This window comes from Alligator mississippiensis, chromosome 6 (assembly GCF_030867095.1).
Source record: "Alligator mississippiensis isolate rAllMis1 chromosome 6, rAllMis1, whole genome shotgun sequence".
In the NCBI taxonomy this organism is placed as follows: domain Eukaryota; kingdom Metazoa; phylum Chordata; order Crocodylia; family Alligatoridae; genus Alligator; species Alligator mississippiensis.
The window spans coordinates 74,271,509-74,290,404 of NC_081829.1; the positions used below are offsets into that span (position 1 = coordinate 74,271,509).

Below are 18,896 nucleotides of genomic sequence, written 5' to 3' on the forward strand. Positions count from 1 at the left end.
CAGGACACTGCACTTTTGATGTCTAGGAAATGCAAAAGAGCCTACTGCTGTGATTAAATGGATTTGCCACTTTCTGCAACAGAAAAGCCCAGGGCCCCTGGTATATAGTCATTTAATGGCACAATGGAACTGAATGGCAGAATGTGCAATTTTGGGATCAGGGATCAGATTCCAGGCACACCATTACTACTTGTTAATGCAGCCTGAACCAGGATCATGATCCTCAGCTCCCCCTGCATCATTAAGTTGAAAGCTGCGGAAGGATTGCCTTGACTCAGGGCTGGAACCAATAATCATCTGTTGCCCTCAGTCCTGGAATACACGGGGGTCATTCTGAGACTGGTGTGGTCTCAAAACTGGGGCTGGTCCCAGAGCCCCTTCTACCAGGATGGCGGAAAACCTTATGTGCAGCTCAATTGCACAGTTGTTTTCTTGGGGTTTTTTACGGTCCTAGTACACCAGGACCCCAAGATTGAGGAGAGGTTCCCCTATCCCAGGATCCACCTAGATAGCAATGTAGTTTTTAAAGGTCCCAGTGCACAGGAATGACAGGATCATGGAAACTCCATGGCCTGGGTGTGTCAAGTGTCTTGCTCTTCAACCCCAAGGGAGCCTGCTAGTTTGTAGTGAGCCCTGCAGCTCCCCAAAATCCACCCTGGTTGTTTTTCTTGCCCTGAAGCTCCAGCAGGGGCTGGCAAAGCAGATTCTGGTGCTGGGTCATAGTGAGCTCCAGCTTCCCATGACACAGCACCAAAGCATGCCTTGCTCCTCTAAACACTGTCAGAGCTGTGGTGCAAGGGCAGCGCCAAGTTAAGTCATGGGGGGGGGGGGGGGGGGGATCCAGGGTATAGCCTGTATGTGAAAACTAATGAACTCCTCTTGACTGGCACCCTACAAACAGCAGTGTGCAGGTCCATTGAGGGCTCCACATATGCCTATCAGCCTGCAGACATGGAGTGAGCAATCAATCAAGCCCCTCCAAGCAGCTGGCATTGGGCGTTGCATGATGGGGATACCCTGTCTCATGTTCAACTTAAGATATGATGGAAAACAGCCAAAAACCATTACACCTATTTGTGGACTACTTTTGTGGCTGGTTTCCCATATTAGAAGAACACCCTATGCCAGTGATCAGCATAGGTCCGATGTGGTAGCATGGGGGATTAGTGATATGCAGCTCACGTCAGTGTGCCCTGTGTCATGCTAGCAATCTCTTTTGCAGCTTTCTCTGCTTCCCTCTCTCACCCTGTATGACAGACATTGCTTACCCTCTCCAAACTGACTTTGCCTTCCTTCTGTGCCATTGAGGACCAGAACCAGTGGTGCATGGAGCAGGTGGTAGAGATGGGAGGTGGGTGGCAGACACAGCAGCAGGTGGCTGAAGAGAAGATAGGTGACCCACAGTAGGTTTCAATGGCCTGAAGCAGAGACTGGGTTGCAAGCAATCACTGGTTGTAAAAGTTGCTATTCAGAGGAACAGTTTTTGTACAAGAAAGAGTGGGATTAAATCATTTAACTCCATAAGTCTACCGAATACACTTTCATTATCTATTGAAAGGATGAAACAGCATGTACTTCTCAACTACCAACACGGAAGTACAAAGGAAAGTATAACACACTATCAACAGCCCTGAGAAAAGCAAGACACAATTTAGCTTAATGCTAGATAGCTTGCTGAAAAAGAAGATTTCCTTGAGACTGCTCTCTGTAGAAACCATGAAGAAGGATACGTCCATCAAGGATAGAACAGTTTCTAGAGCTAGAAACAGGAATTGCCAAATGAAGTAGATCAGCTGTGCTGGGATATGTCCTGGCACATTAAACCACTGTCTTGTCCATTGATCTTGCAGGGCAAGCGATGCATTTCCCACTTCCAGAGATGCATCCCCAGCAATCTCTAGGAATCTGAAAGGTTGCTGGGGACGTGTCTGTGGAAGCGGGCAAGTTGGGGCTCTCTGTTTGCAGGAATGTGTTTCTGGGATCAGGGAAAGCCAGGAAACTCCAGTGCAGTACACAGTCCTGGCACTACGGCTACCAGTCAGCTTGGCTTTCTTCACTTCTAGAGATGCAGCCCAGCAACCTAAGGGTCATATCTCTGGAAATGGAGAAGCTCAACTTTCCCTGCTTGCAGAAACATGCCCTGGAGATTGCTGGTGGTATGTCTCTGGAAGTGGGGAACGCTACACAGGAGTTCCTTGAGACCGAGGGGCCCGATCCTGTGCAGGAGGAATTCCAGAGCGTGAAGGTCTGAGCTCCTCAAGTCCAGCAAGTGCCTGCCTAAAGTGGCAGGAGAGTGCAGACATCTCTAGGCTGCCTTTGCTCTCCCACCCTAAGCAAACATTTATACACTGCAATTAGGTGGCACAATTTCATATTACCTTTGGTTGTGGCCACACCGTTATACAATAAAAAGGTATGGATGTCTTTTTGCTGTCACTTTGTGGTGTCAGAAAAACTTTTTATGGTGGTACAAAGGATGGCATCTCTTTCTACCCTGTGAAAACAGGCTACCAGGGAAGAAGTTAGGGAACAAGTACACTAGAGAAGAAGAACCTTTGGAGCTACTGCTGGACGGCAACAGCAGACAAGATATGCGAGAGGAAACTTTACTGCTGCGTTGGGAAAAAGCAAAACAGCTATAGGCCTACCAGAGAAGAATAAGCATCTACTGAACATATGAGTTTGGGTGAAAAGGAAAAAATGTTGGGGGATCCAGCTCCTAATTACATGCTCTAATACTGAGATTCTGGCATGTAAGCATCTTGATAGATAAATCCTTTGCTAAAGTTATTTCAAGTATAACAGAAGAGACTCCAATATGATTCAATCTGTAGAAATGCACACAGAATTCATTATTTACTGACAAACAGTTTGCAAATCTTATGTACCCAAGATCTTTCAAAATAACATAAGAACTCAAGACATTATTGTTGGCAAAATATTATTGTTATTATCGGGTAAAAAGGGATACATGGAAACACAAAGCCTTGACAGTTGGGAAATTCTCATTTGTGTCATCAATAAAACCTGTAAATGAAGGTAGTCCAACTTCTGGGTGGCAGGGGCCACATGCCCTCAGGCTACATAAAGCATGGGCTGCACATCACAGGGGCAGCCCTTCTGGCATCCTTTGCAGGTAGCCCCTCACCCCCCAAGCATCCAGTTTGAGCAGCCCAGTTCCTCTCCCAGCCATGTGCACAGCTCAGTTCTCCTCTTTCAGGCCGCATGCAGAGTACAGATAACGCAGACCCCTCTCTGGCCCCCTCCCACCATGCTGCCCCATCCCCAGGAATGGGGGGGAAGAAAGCAAAAACTGGAGAAGAGAGGAGGAGCCCAGAGATTTCAGCTGCCAGAGCAACAGCTGAAGGAGTTCCCAGGCTGCATGTTAGTCCCTTGCAGGCCAAGATTTGGATAGCCCTGGGGTAGATTAATGCAGTAGTTCTGCTCTATACAGTAAAACAGCTTAGCAGTACATCATAAAGTAACATGGCAGCAAACAGTTTGTTTAGTGTATAACTTCAGGCTGTAACAATATTACCACTTTGTCCACGAGTAGAAAGGTAAGTTTTCCTAAGGCTGAGTCTAATTTTCATATTGACCTAAATGTCACCTGCATATCAATGGACATCTGTATGCTGATTTTTCCCTTCACATTTATAACTTCAGTGAGACTAACTCAGACTTTAAAAGATCCATGACAAAAATGTCCAAAGATTGCCAACATTTCTTCAAAGTTAATCAAGTTCCAAATCTGGCGCCATCCCAACATGTAGCCTGCTGGCATTCTCTTGAATGGAGGGATAATTGCTAAAGAGAATGATGAGCACAAAAAATGCAGAAACTTACCTTTCACCAATTCTGACATGCTACTAACACTTCAATGGATGCAGTTCCTCTAAATGATCAATGTGTACTTCTCCAACCACATACAGTACATTTAGTAAAGATATAATCCTCATGATCACTATAGACACTCAGACCAATCCAATAACCAGGATTCAAAAAAACAATAATCGAATTCACATTCAAGTGCATATCAGCCTCCTGAAAGAGGGAAATTTACCGTAAAATGTTCTTGCGATTTGTAGTTCTCATCCAGGTAAACCCGGGCTCTGTTATAGTCTTTCATTGCATCACTTGATAATAATTCTCTGAAAGACAAATGAAAGAACGACAATATAAATGGAATGAAAAAGTTTATATCTACCTTAGTCACTATATTCAACATGTTCCTAACACCCCTTAAAGAAAGAATAGAGCTACTTCCCATTTTGATGGATATTTTAAAGGCTTTCAAGGCTTATGAAATACGTCAGACTGAAAGCCTCAGAGACTGAAGAACAGAACAGGTACACCACAAATAGCTGCAGTTCAAACTCCATCACACTGCTGTATCAACATGCTTTAATTCTAATCTGAAGGAAGAGAGGGTACTTCAATCTCCATACCAATTCAGTCCTTGGTTTTCCCGCCAAAATTGTCAAAAACGGAGTGACAACTGGTGATTTAATGGTGTTGCCACCGAAATACGCTCTGGTTTAGTATCATCAAACATATAAGCCCCGCTATTTTAAAGTGATCTCCAGATTGTCTGGAGATCAGGAGTGAAAAGTAACTTAAAAAAAAATCAAAGTTTCTTGAGAACTTGGTATGCCAGCCTAGCGAACTTTAAACTCTGAGTTCCAGGTTCCCAGTCTCTGGAAGACAATGTCTGCAAAGATCCTGACCAGTACATCTGACTGCAGAGTGAAAATACTTGGATGGCTTGGGTAAAGGCTGACTGGCTCATAAGGTAGAACTCAGAGTAGTGAAGATGTACCAAATGATTTTAATGCTGATTTGTAACTATACTAGTGGGCAGATCTCTAGTAGAGCTCAGCATACCCAGTGAGGCCTGTAAGCTGCTCTAGATTCTACTGCTGTCCCAACAGATCATTTCATGCTTACAGCAATCTTTCATTTTAGACTCCCTCCTCTAACAAGTCCTGGTAGTCTCTGACTCCTTGTAAACTCTTGCTCCCAGTCACTCTTCCAACATTCTCTACTGCCCTGCTCAACTACCTCAAGAAATTAGGTGCATAAGGAACAGGTTTATCCTACAATGGTCAGAGATTGTTTTTCTTTGTCAAGACATGTCATGCATGGAGCTGAACAAAACTTAGCAGGTATGACTTGGTAGCCCTGTAAATGGTGATCTTAAAGTGCTCTATCAGGAGGCTTTTAAAGAAGAGGGCACCAGTCAAGAGTACTTTGAAGAATACTGATCTAGCAAGAGGAGAGCACGAACTGCTATTCCATCAGAGCTCTGCAGATGAAAGTCTATTCCCATTTAGCAGCTATAACCTTTGTCTACCCATTCCCCTTAAGTCTAGCAGGGCAGGTACTTTCAAGTAATAGTTGGAAATAATTTTCAAAGCACCAAGTAGTAATGTGCCAGTCAGTGAAATAAAGCAAAACCTGTCACCTGACAATTAACTTCACCCTAGCCCCTTGCTTGCCTCAGACAGTAAAACTTCAGGTCATACAAACGCAAAGAGTGACAGAGCAGGCAGACCCTTGCCCTCCATAATGATCAAAAGACAGGTTTCTGAAGAATGACTCTGAATAAAAGGGATAGAAGATCTCCACTTCCATGATTGTCATTTTAAAACCTAGCCCGTGGTCTGGAATGTGGTCTATATATTTGTCAAACTAGGACAAAGAATGGAATCTACTCTGCTTATGATTAAAGTAGCTCTTGCAGGCTACATAACTCTAAATAGTCAAGGGGTGGGAAAATGTCACAGGCCTCAAAATCCATAGGCACAACTTTGCATTTTGATGATTTACAGTCTTCAAGCGATTGCTGGTTCCAATTACATTTCTTATTTCAAATGCCCCGAAGTATAATATTGGCCTCAACAGAAACAGGAAAAGAATACAGGTTTTCCACAATACCATAAGCATTCAGTTTCCCAAGAACAAAGTAGACATTTTAATAGCATTTTAAGTTAACCACTGATGAGCAACAACAGCAGAGGGCACTGTTTGACTACTTACAAGGAACAGTGGCTACATATTATTTTAAAACAGCATAGGCTATTATTCACTTAAAATTTGGCACATTGATGCAACTTGAATAGTTACATCAGCTGGCTCAGGTTTTATTAGCAAATCAAGTATTGAACACTGTAGTTACAGAAGTCACTTGTTTCTTAAAATAATTCATTATGGCTATATTTAAATAACTGGAATTTATGGTTCTTTCTGAGAAATGTTTCAACAGTAAATTAGGTTATGTATTAATTTTGTTTCAGCATACTGAGAAGTCACCACAAAAAACTGCATTAATTGTAAAGAGAGAAAAATAATATTTGCAAACAAGGCTACTAAACAAAATTACTCCAATAAGTATAACTACAGGTATTGGTCTGTAAAAAAAACAATTTCTAAATAAATTTATGATATGTTTTCTACACTTAGGAAAAGGGCTTAACTCAGGACTGTCAAACTCACCCTGGGCCCCAGGCTGGATCTGGACAACGGGAACTCCTTGCAAGGCAGATCCAGGCTGTGGCAGCAGTGGCAACAATAGGCCAGGCAGCAGCACCAGCCACAGGCCAGACAACTTGCTAACAGGGTGACAAAGGGCTGTGTCTACTGGGACCTGTGTCCACCAGGGCCAGGGGGCCCAAGATACTAGCAACAGCATCCCACTGGCCATGCCTCAACTCCATGGCCCACTAGTCGCCCAACGGGCCAAATGGAATAGCTCCATGGGCCAAAATCCAGTCCGCAGGCCCTGTTTGACACCTCTGGCTTAACCAGAGGCATTCATCTCTATGACTCAGGGTACTCAAATTTTAAGGTCTCTGAAATTCTTTAGCCAGCTCATTTCACTCTGTGATGCACTACATCATTGCAAAGGAAATTAAAATGCTAGAAAACACAACTAATCAAATGTCAGTCTTATTGGTTGAAACCATCTTTAATTTCTCCAGGTGAGATTGGCATCTAAATGAGCACATGGAGCCTTCACAACATAAGTTCAATTTTCAGGCCTGTATTTAAAAGAACTAATCATAGAATCATTTTTATAATAAATTATCTAATTCACAGGAAATTTTTTAAAGCCAACGCACCAATAAAAAATGGCTAAACACTAACAGGAGATCTTACCCTCATTTTAGGCATATATTATAGAGCTAATCATTGTTACAATTAATACTTCAACCTAACAAATTATCTAAAGATTATGAGACGAAAAAATATTACATCTTCCATTAAACAATTGCTCAGCAATTTGAAAACCTTAACTTTTTACCTTGCAGTACTTAGAATATGTATTTATAGTTTAATTCACAGTCTCCGGTTTTCTTGCTTCTTATATCCTTCTTTTTGCATTGTTTCGTATCTACTCGCTTTCCAATGCCACAAGCCAATCAATTTAACTTTATCCCCAAGAGTTTGTATTTGTTTACTCCAAACAATTTAGGACCATATGAAAACAGAGTAAAAGAACTGCTTCATTTTTAGAGTGGTCACCATTTAAAAATTTAACAATTGCCTGAGATGACTAAATTATCTTATGCTGTCATCTTGAAATAGTCTCTATCACTTCCTTTTTTGTAAATATAGGAACTAATGACAATATAGAAACAGGTATTTTTCAATTTAAGACAAATAGTCATGTAAATTCTGGAGGGACTACATTTTCAGATGTCAGATATTTTACATGTAGTACCTTGTTTGCCAACTGAAAGTGTGGAAAAATGTACCTTTTACTTATTTTAAAAAGTAAAGTTGGGAACCGCTGCTGCTCAGGATTGTACCTAAGCTGTTATTATCTGTCTTAATGCCACAGAATCATACAGATGAATATTAACTAAATTCCTGTACCTTTAACCCTGAATGAAAAACAAGGTTAAAACTAGAAATTTTGCTGCAAATGTGGTGTGAAAGAATCATGCAAACATAGTTACACATACATATTGTTTGATGTTGTTACAATTGCTACGTCTGTGTACCAGGCCATTCTATCTGACCCACAGGGCCCCTAAAAATTTTAGAAAATTAATAGTTATCTGCTCCTGGCTGCCTGTCATGTGGCCCTCGATGGCTTGCCAAAACTCAGTAAGCGGCCCTCCATCCAAAATAATTGCCCGCCCCAGTCTAGACAGTGGTGAAGTAAAATTATACTATCATAAATTAATTTGCTGTGCAAAAACAATATTATCTAATGACCACATTTTAATACTTCATATACTTCAAAATTCAGAAGCAGTGTGCTGTTGAGACCATGTATGCTCTCTTACTTCTAAGCACAATAGGCTAACTTTATTCATAGAAATCTTATAAAAATTTGCAGCAGTTCCATGAGATTAAGTCAATGGGAGCAATGTACTTAATATCTTGTAAGAATCCCATGCACCAATACAGGCCACCCGGTACAGGCTGGGGGCTGACTGGATGGGCAGTAGCTCTGTAGAAAAGGACCTGGGGGTTACAGTAGATCATAAGCTGAATATGAGCCAGCAGTGGGCCCTTGTTGCCAAGAAGGTTAATGGCATACTGGGCTGCATTGGTAGGTGTGTTGCTAAACGAAGGGAAGTGATTACTGCCCTCTATTCAGCACTGGTGAGGCCACATCTGGAGTACTGTGTTTAGTTTTTGGCCCCCCACTACAGAAAAGATGTGGACAAATCAGAGAGAGTCCAGTGGAGGGCAACAAAATTGGTGAGGGGGCTGGGGGAACATGATTTATGAGAGGCTGAGGGAACTGGGCTTATTTACTCCAGAGAAGGAAGGACTGAGAGGGGATTGAGAGCAGCCTTCCACTACCTGAAGGGTGGTTCCAAATAGGATGGAGCTAGGCTGTTCTCAGTGGTGGCAGATGACAGAACAAGGAGCAACAGTCTCAAGTAGCAGCAAGGGAAATTTAAGTTAGACATCAGGAAGAATTTTCTCATTAGGAGGGCAGTAAAGCAGTAGAACAGGTTACCCAGAGAGGTTGCAGATTCTTCATCCTTGGAGGTATTTAAGACCAGGGCTAGACAAAGCCTTGGCTGAGATGAGCTATTTGGGAATGGTCCTGCTTTGAGAAAGAGCTGGACTTGATGGCCTGAGGTCCCTTCCAACCCTAATTTTCTATGATTCTATGAATCACAAATTCAAAAGATTTTTAAAGCTAGAGGGGGCTACCATGATCATCTAATCTGTCTTCTGCAATGACACAGAATTTTGCCAGTAATTCTTTCATTCAACCTTGTGGCTAAACTAGAGTTTATTTAAGAATTTATCCAGAAATATTTGTTACGTCTTTCAAACATATGCTAAAATGAACAGGCTCCTTTCCAATTACTTACTTCACAAACTTGTCCACATGAGACATGGAAGCTTCATAGTTTTTTCCACCAAACTCTTGACAGTGTAATGCCATGAAGTGTGGCCTGTGTGCATGAACAACCTGAAACATATAAACATACATATGTTATGTTATATAAGTAGTCAAATTATATCAACAGCTATTACAATATTGAGCAAAAAATGAAAATTTAGATACAAGTTTGGTCATTTAGGTAAGTCATTACATGAGAGAAATTCTATTATATATGAAAATAAGATAATTGTCAGAATCATAAATGTGGGAAGGAGTTCTTGGCTTCTTTAATGCACTCAGAATAGAAGATATTAATTTACACATCTAAAACACTTCATTGTTATTATTAAATAAATGATTTCTTCCTGGTTGTTCCTAGTCACTTAAGTAAAATGCACCACATTATCTACCTAATCTCACCAAGGGCATATGTTGGTGAATAAACAAAAACAAAACTCTGGCTTTGCTTATGGTGTAAAAGGGCTAAACAAGATTTTTGAAAGAGTCCAAAGTCCTTTATTACTTCTGAATTTTTTTAAAACGCCGTCATTTTTTAAAGTTCCAAAAAGTTCTTAGTAACTATATAGTAAAAATGTTTCCATGGAGTTCTGTTGCACGTGTATTTCATTTACTTTAGATTCTACAGTATAGGACAAGGCAGAGAAATCCATCACAATGCTAATATATTGCACAAAACTGAAACTTAAGTATTCTAGGGGATATGAGACTACAGTGAACCTACTCAAAAAACAACTTATTTTAGTGTGGAATACTGATATATTAGTTTTTATTGGCATTATCTGCCCTTCTCCACGGGAAGACCTGTGGCAAAAGGACTAACTTTAAAAGGAAATCTCCATGATACTTTTGCCACAGATTTGTCTGTGATCATGTCACTAGGATATGGGTAGGTTGCTTATCACAATGGAAAAGGCCACAGCAATAGCTCCCAGGATTGAGACAGAAGTTACATTTGTAGCGTGATCAGTCAGATCAATCCCAATGGCAGGACAAATTAACCATCATTTAGTGAGGGTTCAGATGAAGGTGCTCCAAAGCAGAGCACCTTCATTAACTTCTGTTTGTCTCTGCCTGGGAGCAGGAATGGGCTGGGAGCTCAGAGGGGCTCCAATCCATTTGCCCCACCCTCCAGCACTAGCTGGGCAAAGATGGAACTCCCTCCTCTCCCTACCCACCCCTCCCATCCTGAAGACAGCGCCAGAGCTGAGAGAGGGATGTCAGGGCTAGGGGAGAGTGGCTGCAGATATGCAGCCTCTCTCCCCTGGATCGGCTCCAAAGTGGAGCTTGATCACCCCCTTCCAACCAAACAGCAAATATCTGTTGGGTCAGGGAGTTCGCTGTAACTCATGGTACTTTTTGTGAAGCACCATGACAGTGGGGCACTGAACATCTGTCAGCACTCCCAAATTATGTGGCTCCTAAGGAACTGGGAAAATAGTTGCTATGTTAGCTTTGTGACTATGTTAGTATTATAGGTAGCACACATATCAACGTCTATAGTTAAGTTTGACAGTTTCCATTTCAAAACTATGCTTAAAATTAAAACTATACTTAATTTTTCCAAACTTTAACTGTTCAGGCCACCATTATTCACATAATATTTCTACCTAAAGGAAGATTTTTTGTACACTCTCTCTGAAAATTCAGATTTTCCTGTTTTGCACTGGGATGAATCCATGACCTCTATAAATTCTCTCACGCACAAAAAACAGTCACCAAGAAGGTAAATAGAACAGGTGGCAGACTAGTGGTTGGGGCACTTATATTGAACATGAGAGAACAAAGTTCAGAGAAAACAAGAATCTGAGTGTTGGTCTCCTGCATTCTGGGTAAGTGCCCAAATCACTCAATTTGTTAGCTATTATGGTATAGGTCAGGGGTTCTCAATCCCCGGGCCATGGCCCTATGCCGGGCTGCAGCAGGTCAGCTGCCGGTCTGCAGCATGGTCGGCTGCCAGACTGGAAGTGGCCATGGACCAGCAAACCACAGCCCCCCAGAGCCAGGTGGAGAGGCCATGGCTCCTTCTGCAGGGCCCGAGGCAACACAGGGTTTGGCCCACCCCCCTGCGCACCGGGTGGAGGTATCCTTACCCGTCTTCTGGCTGGAAATTCCAGCAATGGTTGTCTGTGACTGATGGGCTGCAGTTTGCCAGGCCGTGGTGTAAAAACTTTGGGAACCCCTGGTATATGTCATCTATCCTCCCGGTACTATTCTATATTATATATACACAATTAGATAATCACAAGGTCAGGAAGAGCCAGAATGACTCTAGAGCCCAGAAGCAAGGGCATTCATTTGGGATGAATGAAATTCAGGTGCAAGTTTGACCATACCAGCTCCTGAACAGTTGCATATGGTTTTGGTGTGTTGGTCTTTTCTAACAAAAAGTATTTTGTTAAAACATTTCTAACAACTCCTTTTTGATGCAACTGCACAACCATGAAAGGACTATCCAGAATAACCTTACTGTGCTTCTGTTTGATTGTTTCTGGCCTTCCCACTTGAGATTTCCAAGATATGGGAACCTAGGTAAACTGTACCTCGTAAAAGTGTAGGAACAGAACACGCTGACCATATTCCTCTTGTACTTGAGGAGTGAAACAAGGGACCCAGACCATGTTATTTGGGTGTAAGGCAGTGGTCTCCAACCTTTTTCAATAGGAGATCACTGTTGACATTTAAAAGCACCCTAAGATCTACCATGTGCTGCTGCTACTGTCCTTTTGGCACATCTGCTTCGCCTTCTAAGCTGTCCAGTCTTCACCTCCTGGTGAAATGCAAGCCCTGGGCCATGAAATAACCTCCACAGGGTAAGAGTACAGAGGAGACTAAAGCAGAGAGGGACAGCAGAAACCATCTCCTCCATGTGTCAGTTCTGATCTGGGGCTATGGAGTTACTTTTCACATCTACAAACAAAATAATTTTCAAGAAAAACATACATATTCCTTCTCCAGTCAGCCTTCTCACTAACAAAAACCCATGACTTTATTCATTATTTTACTACTGAATTTTAGAAGAGCCTTGTCTCTACTCATAAAACTTGGTGATTTAATTTAATACAGTCGCCTAAGTTCAAAAGGATTTGGGTGCTGAGATGACCTCTAAATTCTTGACCCACTTTTTCTCTCTCATGTACATACACAGTCATATACAATTCTACAAACATAATCTGCCAACTCCCTAGAACAAAGAGTAAGATCTGAAAATTCCCAAATTTAAGATATTAATTTGTTACACATGTGTGATTTCACACAACTGAGGTGCAGAGAAGCCAAAGAAATTAGTTGTGATAGTTTAGTAACAGATTTCAACTGCTTTAGACTAATGCCCTAGATCTCAATTACATTTCACTTAATACCCACATCTAGAAGCTTCTATGTAGAACTGCTCCTTTGAGCAACAAAAGTGATGTTCTAGGTCAGTTCCAAATTGAATGGGAAACTTGATTCATTGCACTAGAAAGGTATTACTCTAAGATGTATAAGGTTTCCTCCCAACTGAATTTATGGTTTCATATAGCAATGAAATGGCAATAAGACAAATATATTAAAAATCTTTTGTAAATAGCCTTGGCTCTCAGCATTTTTAAAGCACCATACTATAACTTATCATTAAAATATAAAATATGACCAGTCTCAATTCTTCTCATCACTGCTGTGGCCTTGAAATTGATCCACTTCAGTTTACAGTGATCTTAAACAGAATTGCTTTTAACTAGTCAAGTTCTTTCACATGGTGTTGAGTGCAGACCATTACACTGAAAAGAGATTCATCTTTTAAATGTTTTTTTTATATTTTGATCACCACCAAAAAAAAATCTACAGTGTAGATTTATGAATAAAATTTGAAAAAGAGCCAGTAACAGAGAAAAAGGTAAGAAATAAAAATAAATTGTTATGATCTATAGATAAGGCACAAACATTTTAAAGTACCTTAGCCTCAATGAAACCTCACCAATTTCAAAGAAACTGCTTCTAATTTACAACATTGTAAGCAATACATGATAAAGCACATGGAAAAATAACTAGTTAAAGGAAGATGTTGGAATGATATGAACGGGTTTTAGTCTGTATGTAAGCTCTCAGTCAGTAGGATGCCATGTCTCTTCATTTCTTATTTACATGAAGTGGAGCATCTCCTTCCAGATTATGAAAGTTAAAATAGGGGTGATTTTTAATGAAAACTAAATCCAGCAAAGGGACTACAAACTTTTTGATGGGGAAAGAAGTTTATTATGATCTATTTTAGCAGAGAGAGGGAAAGTATACAACTCAGGGCATGTTTTAAAATCGCAGCACAGCATTTAGAAATAATATTATATAGCACATGAGAAACAACAATTAACTGGTTAACTGCACAATAACCTTAAGACCAGCTACATGTGCAAAGTATTTATAAAAACTTAACTGTGCCTGCGATGTGGCATGGCAGCAAGCACAACTGTGTAGTAGATCACACATTAGATCCCAGCATGCCTTTACTTGCATATGCAGAAGGGACTTAAATGCCCTGTGCCTAGATTGCAATGTATTGCTGTTTCTCCAGCACTTTTGCTGGCAATTGCACTACAGATTGTAATTAAGGTAGCATAAAGTTAAATTTAGCATAAAGTCAAATTTAGTTTAAAAAAGAATCTGAATCAAATTGGGAGACCAAGTAAAAGCTCCAAATCAATTCAAAGCATCCAAACCAATTTGGAAAAGCTTTGGAAAAGATTCAGCCGATTTGGAGATTCATCCATAAATTAAACAGGCAGGTGACAGCTGCCTCCAGCTGGTTAAGTCTGTTGGGGTTGGGGGAGGGAGGAGGGAAGGGGCATTGGGGAAGGAGGGATTGGGCCTGGGACAAGCTGCCCAGCAGGGGCAGGGGTGGTACATTACTCGGGGAGGGGGGCAGGAGGATGCAGGCATGGAAGCGCTAGGAGTGGGGGCTCTGCCCAGCTGCCGTTTGCCTAGCCAGGGCAGGGGGGGCGGGATACAGGCACAGCTCACTCCAGGCGGAAGGAGGCAAATGGCAGCAGGGCATAGCCCCTCCTCCCAGCACTGCCACGTCCACATCCCATGGCCCCACATCCCAAGCAGTGGCAGGGCAGAACCCTCGCTCCCAGTGCTGATGCAGGTGCAGCAGCGCTGAGAATGGGGGCTATGCCTTACTGCTGCCCAGAGCGAGCCACACCTACATCATGCTCCCCCCCCCCCGCCCCTGACTCCAGCACCAGCTGGGCAAGCAGCAGCAGGCCAGAGCCCCTGTGGCTCCACCCCGCAGGGGCAGAGGCAGTAACAGCTGGAGGAGCTGCAGGAGAAGCCCTCATGGCTGCCCTGCCCGATGCCATCCCCCACCCAGTCTAGCCTCCCGTGGGTTAAAAAAAAAAAAGCAAAAAGCCCTGCACTCACCAGGTCTTGTAGCAGGGATTGGGTCCTCTGAGGGCTCATGGCAGAGCCCCCTCACACAGCGCGGGGCAGTTGGGATCACTTGGCACCCACGCGGCAGCTGCCCCAAGGCAATCACCACTCCTACAGCTGGTGAGTGTGGGGCTTTTTTTGTTTTGAAGTGCTGGGACTAAGCTGGGGCTAGACAGGAGCTGGGGCCAGGCAGGGCAGCCATGGGGGCTTCTCCCATGACTCCCCCTGCCTGGGGAGAGACAGGTACAGGTGAAGGCACCGCAAGAGAACCTACAGCAGCCGCCCATCTGTGCCTGCCTCTCCTTGGCCAAGCTGAATCACCAAATCTCTCTGAATCAGTGCCAAATCTTCAGAAGCAGATTCAGCCAAATCATTTCAGGACAGCGATCTGAATCTCCACGTTGAATCACTGTCCTCCAAATTGGCCAAATCCGAATCGAAAACTTCCCTGTGCACACAGGCCTAGTCTGCTGTTCTTTATATAACCAATGTCATTTATCTTACCTAAAATAAGTATCCATAGATTTAGTGTTGCTGTTTCATTATTTCATTTGCCATATATTTAATATACAGACAAGCTAACCATATGGAAATCCCAGTAATCTAGGATGCTGTGTCCCTTTACCCACTCACAAGTTGGCTGGGACAGGGCTGCATGCTGGGCAGGCAGCCTGCCTGCCTGAAAGGCGCTCCATGCCACTCCAACTCCTGGCCAGAGTACACCCATTGCCCCTGAATTTCCGGGACACACATTATAATTCCCAACAGCTGATCAAGACTGGCCTTTGAAATCTGGGACTGTTCCAGATAGTCTATGCATACGGTGACATATGGTCACCCTACACACAGATTAAATTAGAAACTAAACAGGAAGCATAATGTTGCATTAATATTATTTAAGCAAAGTAATAAAGTTAATGCACCACGTCAAATATGCAGCATATAGAAATTTACCCTATATTTGAAAAGCATCCTATTAAATACAGCTTACAGGTTCATTTATGGCTTTTGTTTAAATTAAATATAATCAATGGTATTAAAATAATGTCTGCTGAATCATAAGAAAACTTTTGTGACAGAAAAATAAATTGTAATATCAACTTATGTTCAGTTCCCTGGTTTCCATTATACCAATACTGTGCAACTAAACAGAATTAATGCATTCAAGTACAGAAGGTATGGCACTAAAATCAGTTCTACAACTGAACAAGTCAGTCATCTTGGGAAAGCTGTCAGGTGGCATTATCTACCTCTTTAAAGAATTCATTAAGACAAAGTGCCTATTGGATGCTAGTGAGCTAATCGATACAGGGGATTTTATCAGCAACAGACTAACACTGTCATTTCCAAATGATAAAATTAATTTTGTGGCTTACTTTGACCCCAAACCATCAGCAGCAAATCAAGATCCATTCATTGTTTATCTAAATGCTGAGGGTAATCAGCAAATTCAAGATGCAACCAGTATCTTCCAAGCTAGGTCCAGCAGTAAGAGGAGAATAAACATGAACAGAGACCATGGGCTCAGCAACACACAAGGAATGTGCCAAGCAGGTTTGAAACACCAGTCTACATGAAACACCATTCTATATGAATTCTTCATATTATTCTCTCTTGATCACAACAGTAGAATCTCAAGACTTTTCAATTTATATCAGAATTACAACTACAAGGAAAGATAATTATCACTGGTTTCTTAGGTGCACTGGGTTAGTGACTTTACTTTCAGGCCCTCTGTTTCCTTATATGTTGACCTCTATGAAGTACTACTAATAAAAAGTGCTATATCACAGGTTGTTATAAGAAAAGGAGCCTCTCCACACAAAATAGCCTTATACAGACTTCAGTCCATTTTATTTACACTACAAATTAGTATTGGATAATAAACTATATAACAAACTTGCATTTAAACCCCCCCCCACAGAACAGGGGTGTTCAAACCCCCAGACCAAGGGCCAGGTCTGGCTCCCTGCACCATGTCATCCAACCTGCAAGGCTCCCTATGGGTCCAAAAAATTAACAGCAGGGGAATGGTGACACTGCTCCCCTGCTGCCAAATTTCTGGATCTGTGTGGAGCACCATGGGCCAGAGAGCATGGCCCTGCACTCCGTGTAAGACAGCATGATGTGGTGGATTGGAGAGCAGGGAGGGGGTGTTCAGTGGAGCAGTCACAGTCCCCTTTGATCATTGGTCCACCCAAAATTTAAAACCAATTTCCTGGCAGTGGCAGCAGCATTTCTATTCAGGTAGAAGTGAGGGAGTCACTTGACTTGATAGCTCATTATAAAATACCTGATTCCTTCTAAACTCTTCATTCCCCAAGTGTTAACAGCCCTTTCCCCCTTTTTAAAGGTCTTGATGTTCCACAATTTAAGCTATCCTTTCTTCTGCAATTCTGCTATTAGCTGCTCCTCTTAATGTAGTTCCTAATTCATAGCCTTGCAGACTGCTTTTAACTCTAGCTAAAAACATTAATTCAGGTGTGAAAACATTAACTCATGTGAACATCAACTCAGGCACGGAAATAATTTTCATAGAAGCCCTAAACGCTTTGCCAAGATTATTGAGAAGGCTAGCTTGTGTTTTATCAGTTTGAAAGAGATATAGTTAATTCTAGCGATGACATGACTAAAGAAACAAAATCTATTGATTATTTTTGCCTAGTTTCTTGTGTTTTCATAAGTAATATATGATGTAGTAAATTAATGCATATTCCAATAAAGTTATATTTATTTTTTTCTTCAATCTTTAACTGAATAATATATCCTTAGGCCCCTAGTATATTAGTAAAGCTTCAAAGTTCTTCTTAACCTGGAGAAAAATGTATGTTGTTTTATATGTGATGATCCACCACATCATCACATATAACACAACATAATCCTAGATCTGCCCGTGGCAGCACAGAACCCAATTTGTGGGAGCTAGCCAAGCCTGTGCAGGAGCTGAACCAGGTATGCATTGTGGACAGAGGCAGTGCTGGGCCCAATCCAGCTGGAGACCAGTCGCCATGCCACTCACCCAGCCTACAGGACCAAAAGGTGAAGCACCACTGTAATAAGACATTTTTTTTGTCAGAGAAAGAGAGAAAAGGTGACTAATTCAAAGTAAAACTTCAAGCCAAAGAAGAACTTTGTAATAGGCAGATTCAGAATTGAATTCCAGATATTTTTTTACATGAGTTTGTCTTTAAAAAAGCTTTTATGTAAAAATAAGTTTGAACACCTATTTTATGTTTAAATAAGAAATGTTAGGGTATGCTTTAGACATGGCTGCACTGGGAACCAGAATCTATGAAGCATCCTTCAATCCATCCTTCAAGCTTCAATGATCTGGAAGAGGTGGAAGAGGAAGTCAAGCCTTTAGACTCCTCATTTTCTGGGTCAATGATAGACAACAGCATGAGGCTGTACTACAGGGGTCGGCAACCCCCGGCATGTGTGCCATTAGTGGCAACCAGAGATATTTTTCCCAGCACGCCGGGAGGCACGCAAAGAAATTGGGGGGGGGGGGGGGGTTGGGTTTTTTTTGTTTTGTTTTTTTTAAAGTTGCTGCTCTGGGCTCTCCTGTGCAGCCACAAGTCCCAGCACCACGGCAGGAACTGGGGCGGAGTCAGAAAAACACAGGCAGGAAGGCCATCTGTGCTCTACTGCCCCCACCTCTTGCTCCCAGGCTGCACCTTCCAGCCCGGCCGGCCCCTGGAGGGAGCTGCCCAGGCAGACAGACGCCCTGTCCCACCCGGGGCAGCACCGAGGTGCCAAGTGCTGGGGCTGGGCAGTCAGGACAGGGTCTGGGTGGCGTGGGGGGAGGCGCCGCAGGCAAGCCAGCCCGGTCGGGCCCTTAGCAAGGCAGGGGCTGGGCAGGAAGTGGGGGCTGCCCTGGGGCTCTGCGGGCTCGAGTTGCTGTAGGTAGGCAGGCGGGGGTGCTCAGCGGCACCCGTGGTGGGGCCTGGGCAGCCTGCACAGCTCCTCAGGGATGGGCCGCAGCCACCCTACACATATGGGGATGCTGCCTGGCTGGGGCAGGATGCTGGGCTCAGGCGGGGGGTTCCCTTTCTGGGATTGGCCTCCCCGCATGCTGGGCACGGTGCAGGCAGGGCAAACCCATCCCCAGTGC

The 18,896-nt window shown here is 42.8% G+C and overlaps 1 protein-coding gene across 3 annotated transcripts in view; it reads right to left on the reverse strand.

The window, feature by feature from the left end:
- INPP5A (inositol polyphosphate-5-phosphatase A) overlaps positions 1 to 18,896 on the reverse strand; it is a 457,340-nt gene that overhangs the window by 286,067 nt on the left and 152,377 nt on the right. For all 3 annotated transcript variants that reach the window (XM_014607835.3, XM_019484184.2, XM_059730011.1), the window contains exons 3-4: positions 9,345 to 9,445; positions 4,064 to 4,151 (exon numbers count right to left, since the gene is read on the reverse strand). In XM_014607835.3, the coding sequence (XP_014463321.1) occupies positions 4,064 to 4,151; positions 9,345 to 9,445 (189 nt within the window). The remainder of the gene's footprint in view (positions 1 to 4,063; positions 4,152 to 9,344; positions 9,446 to 18,896) is intronic.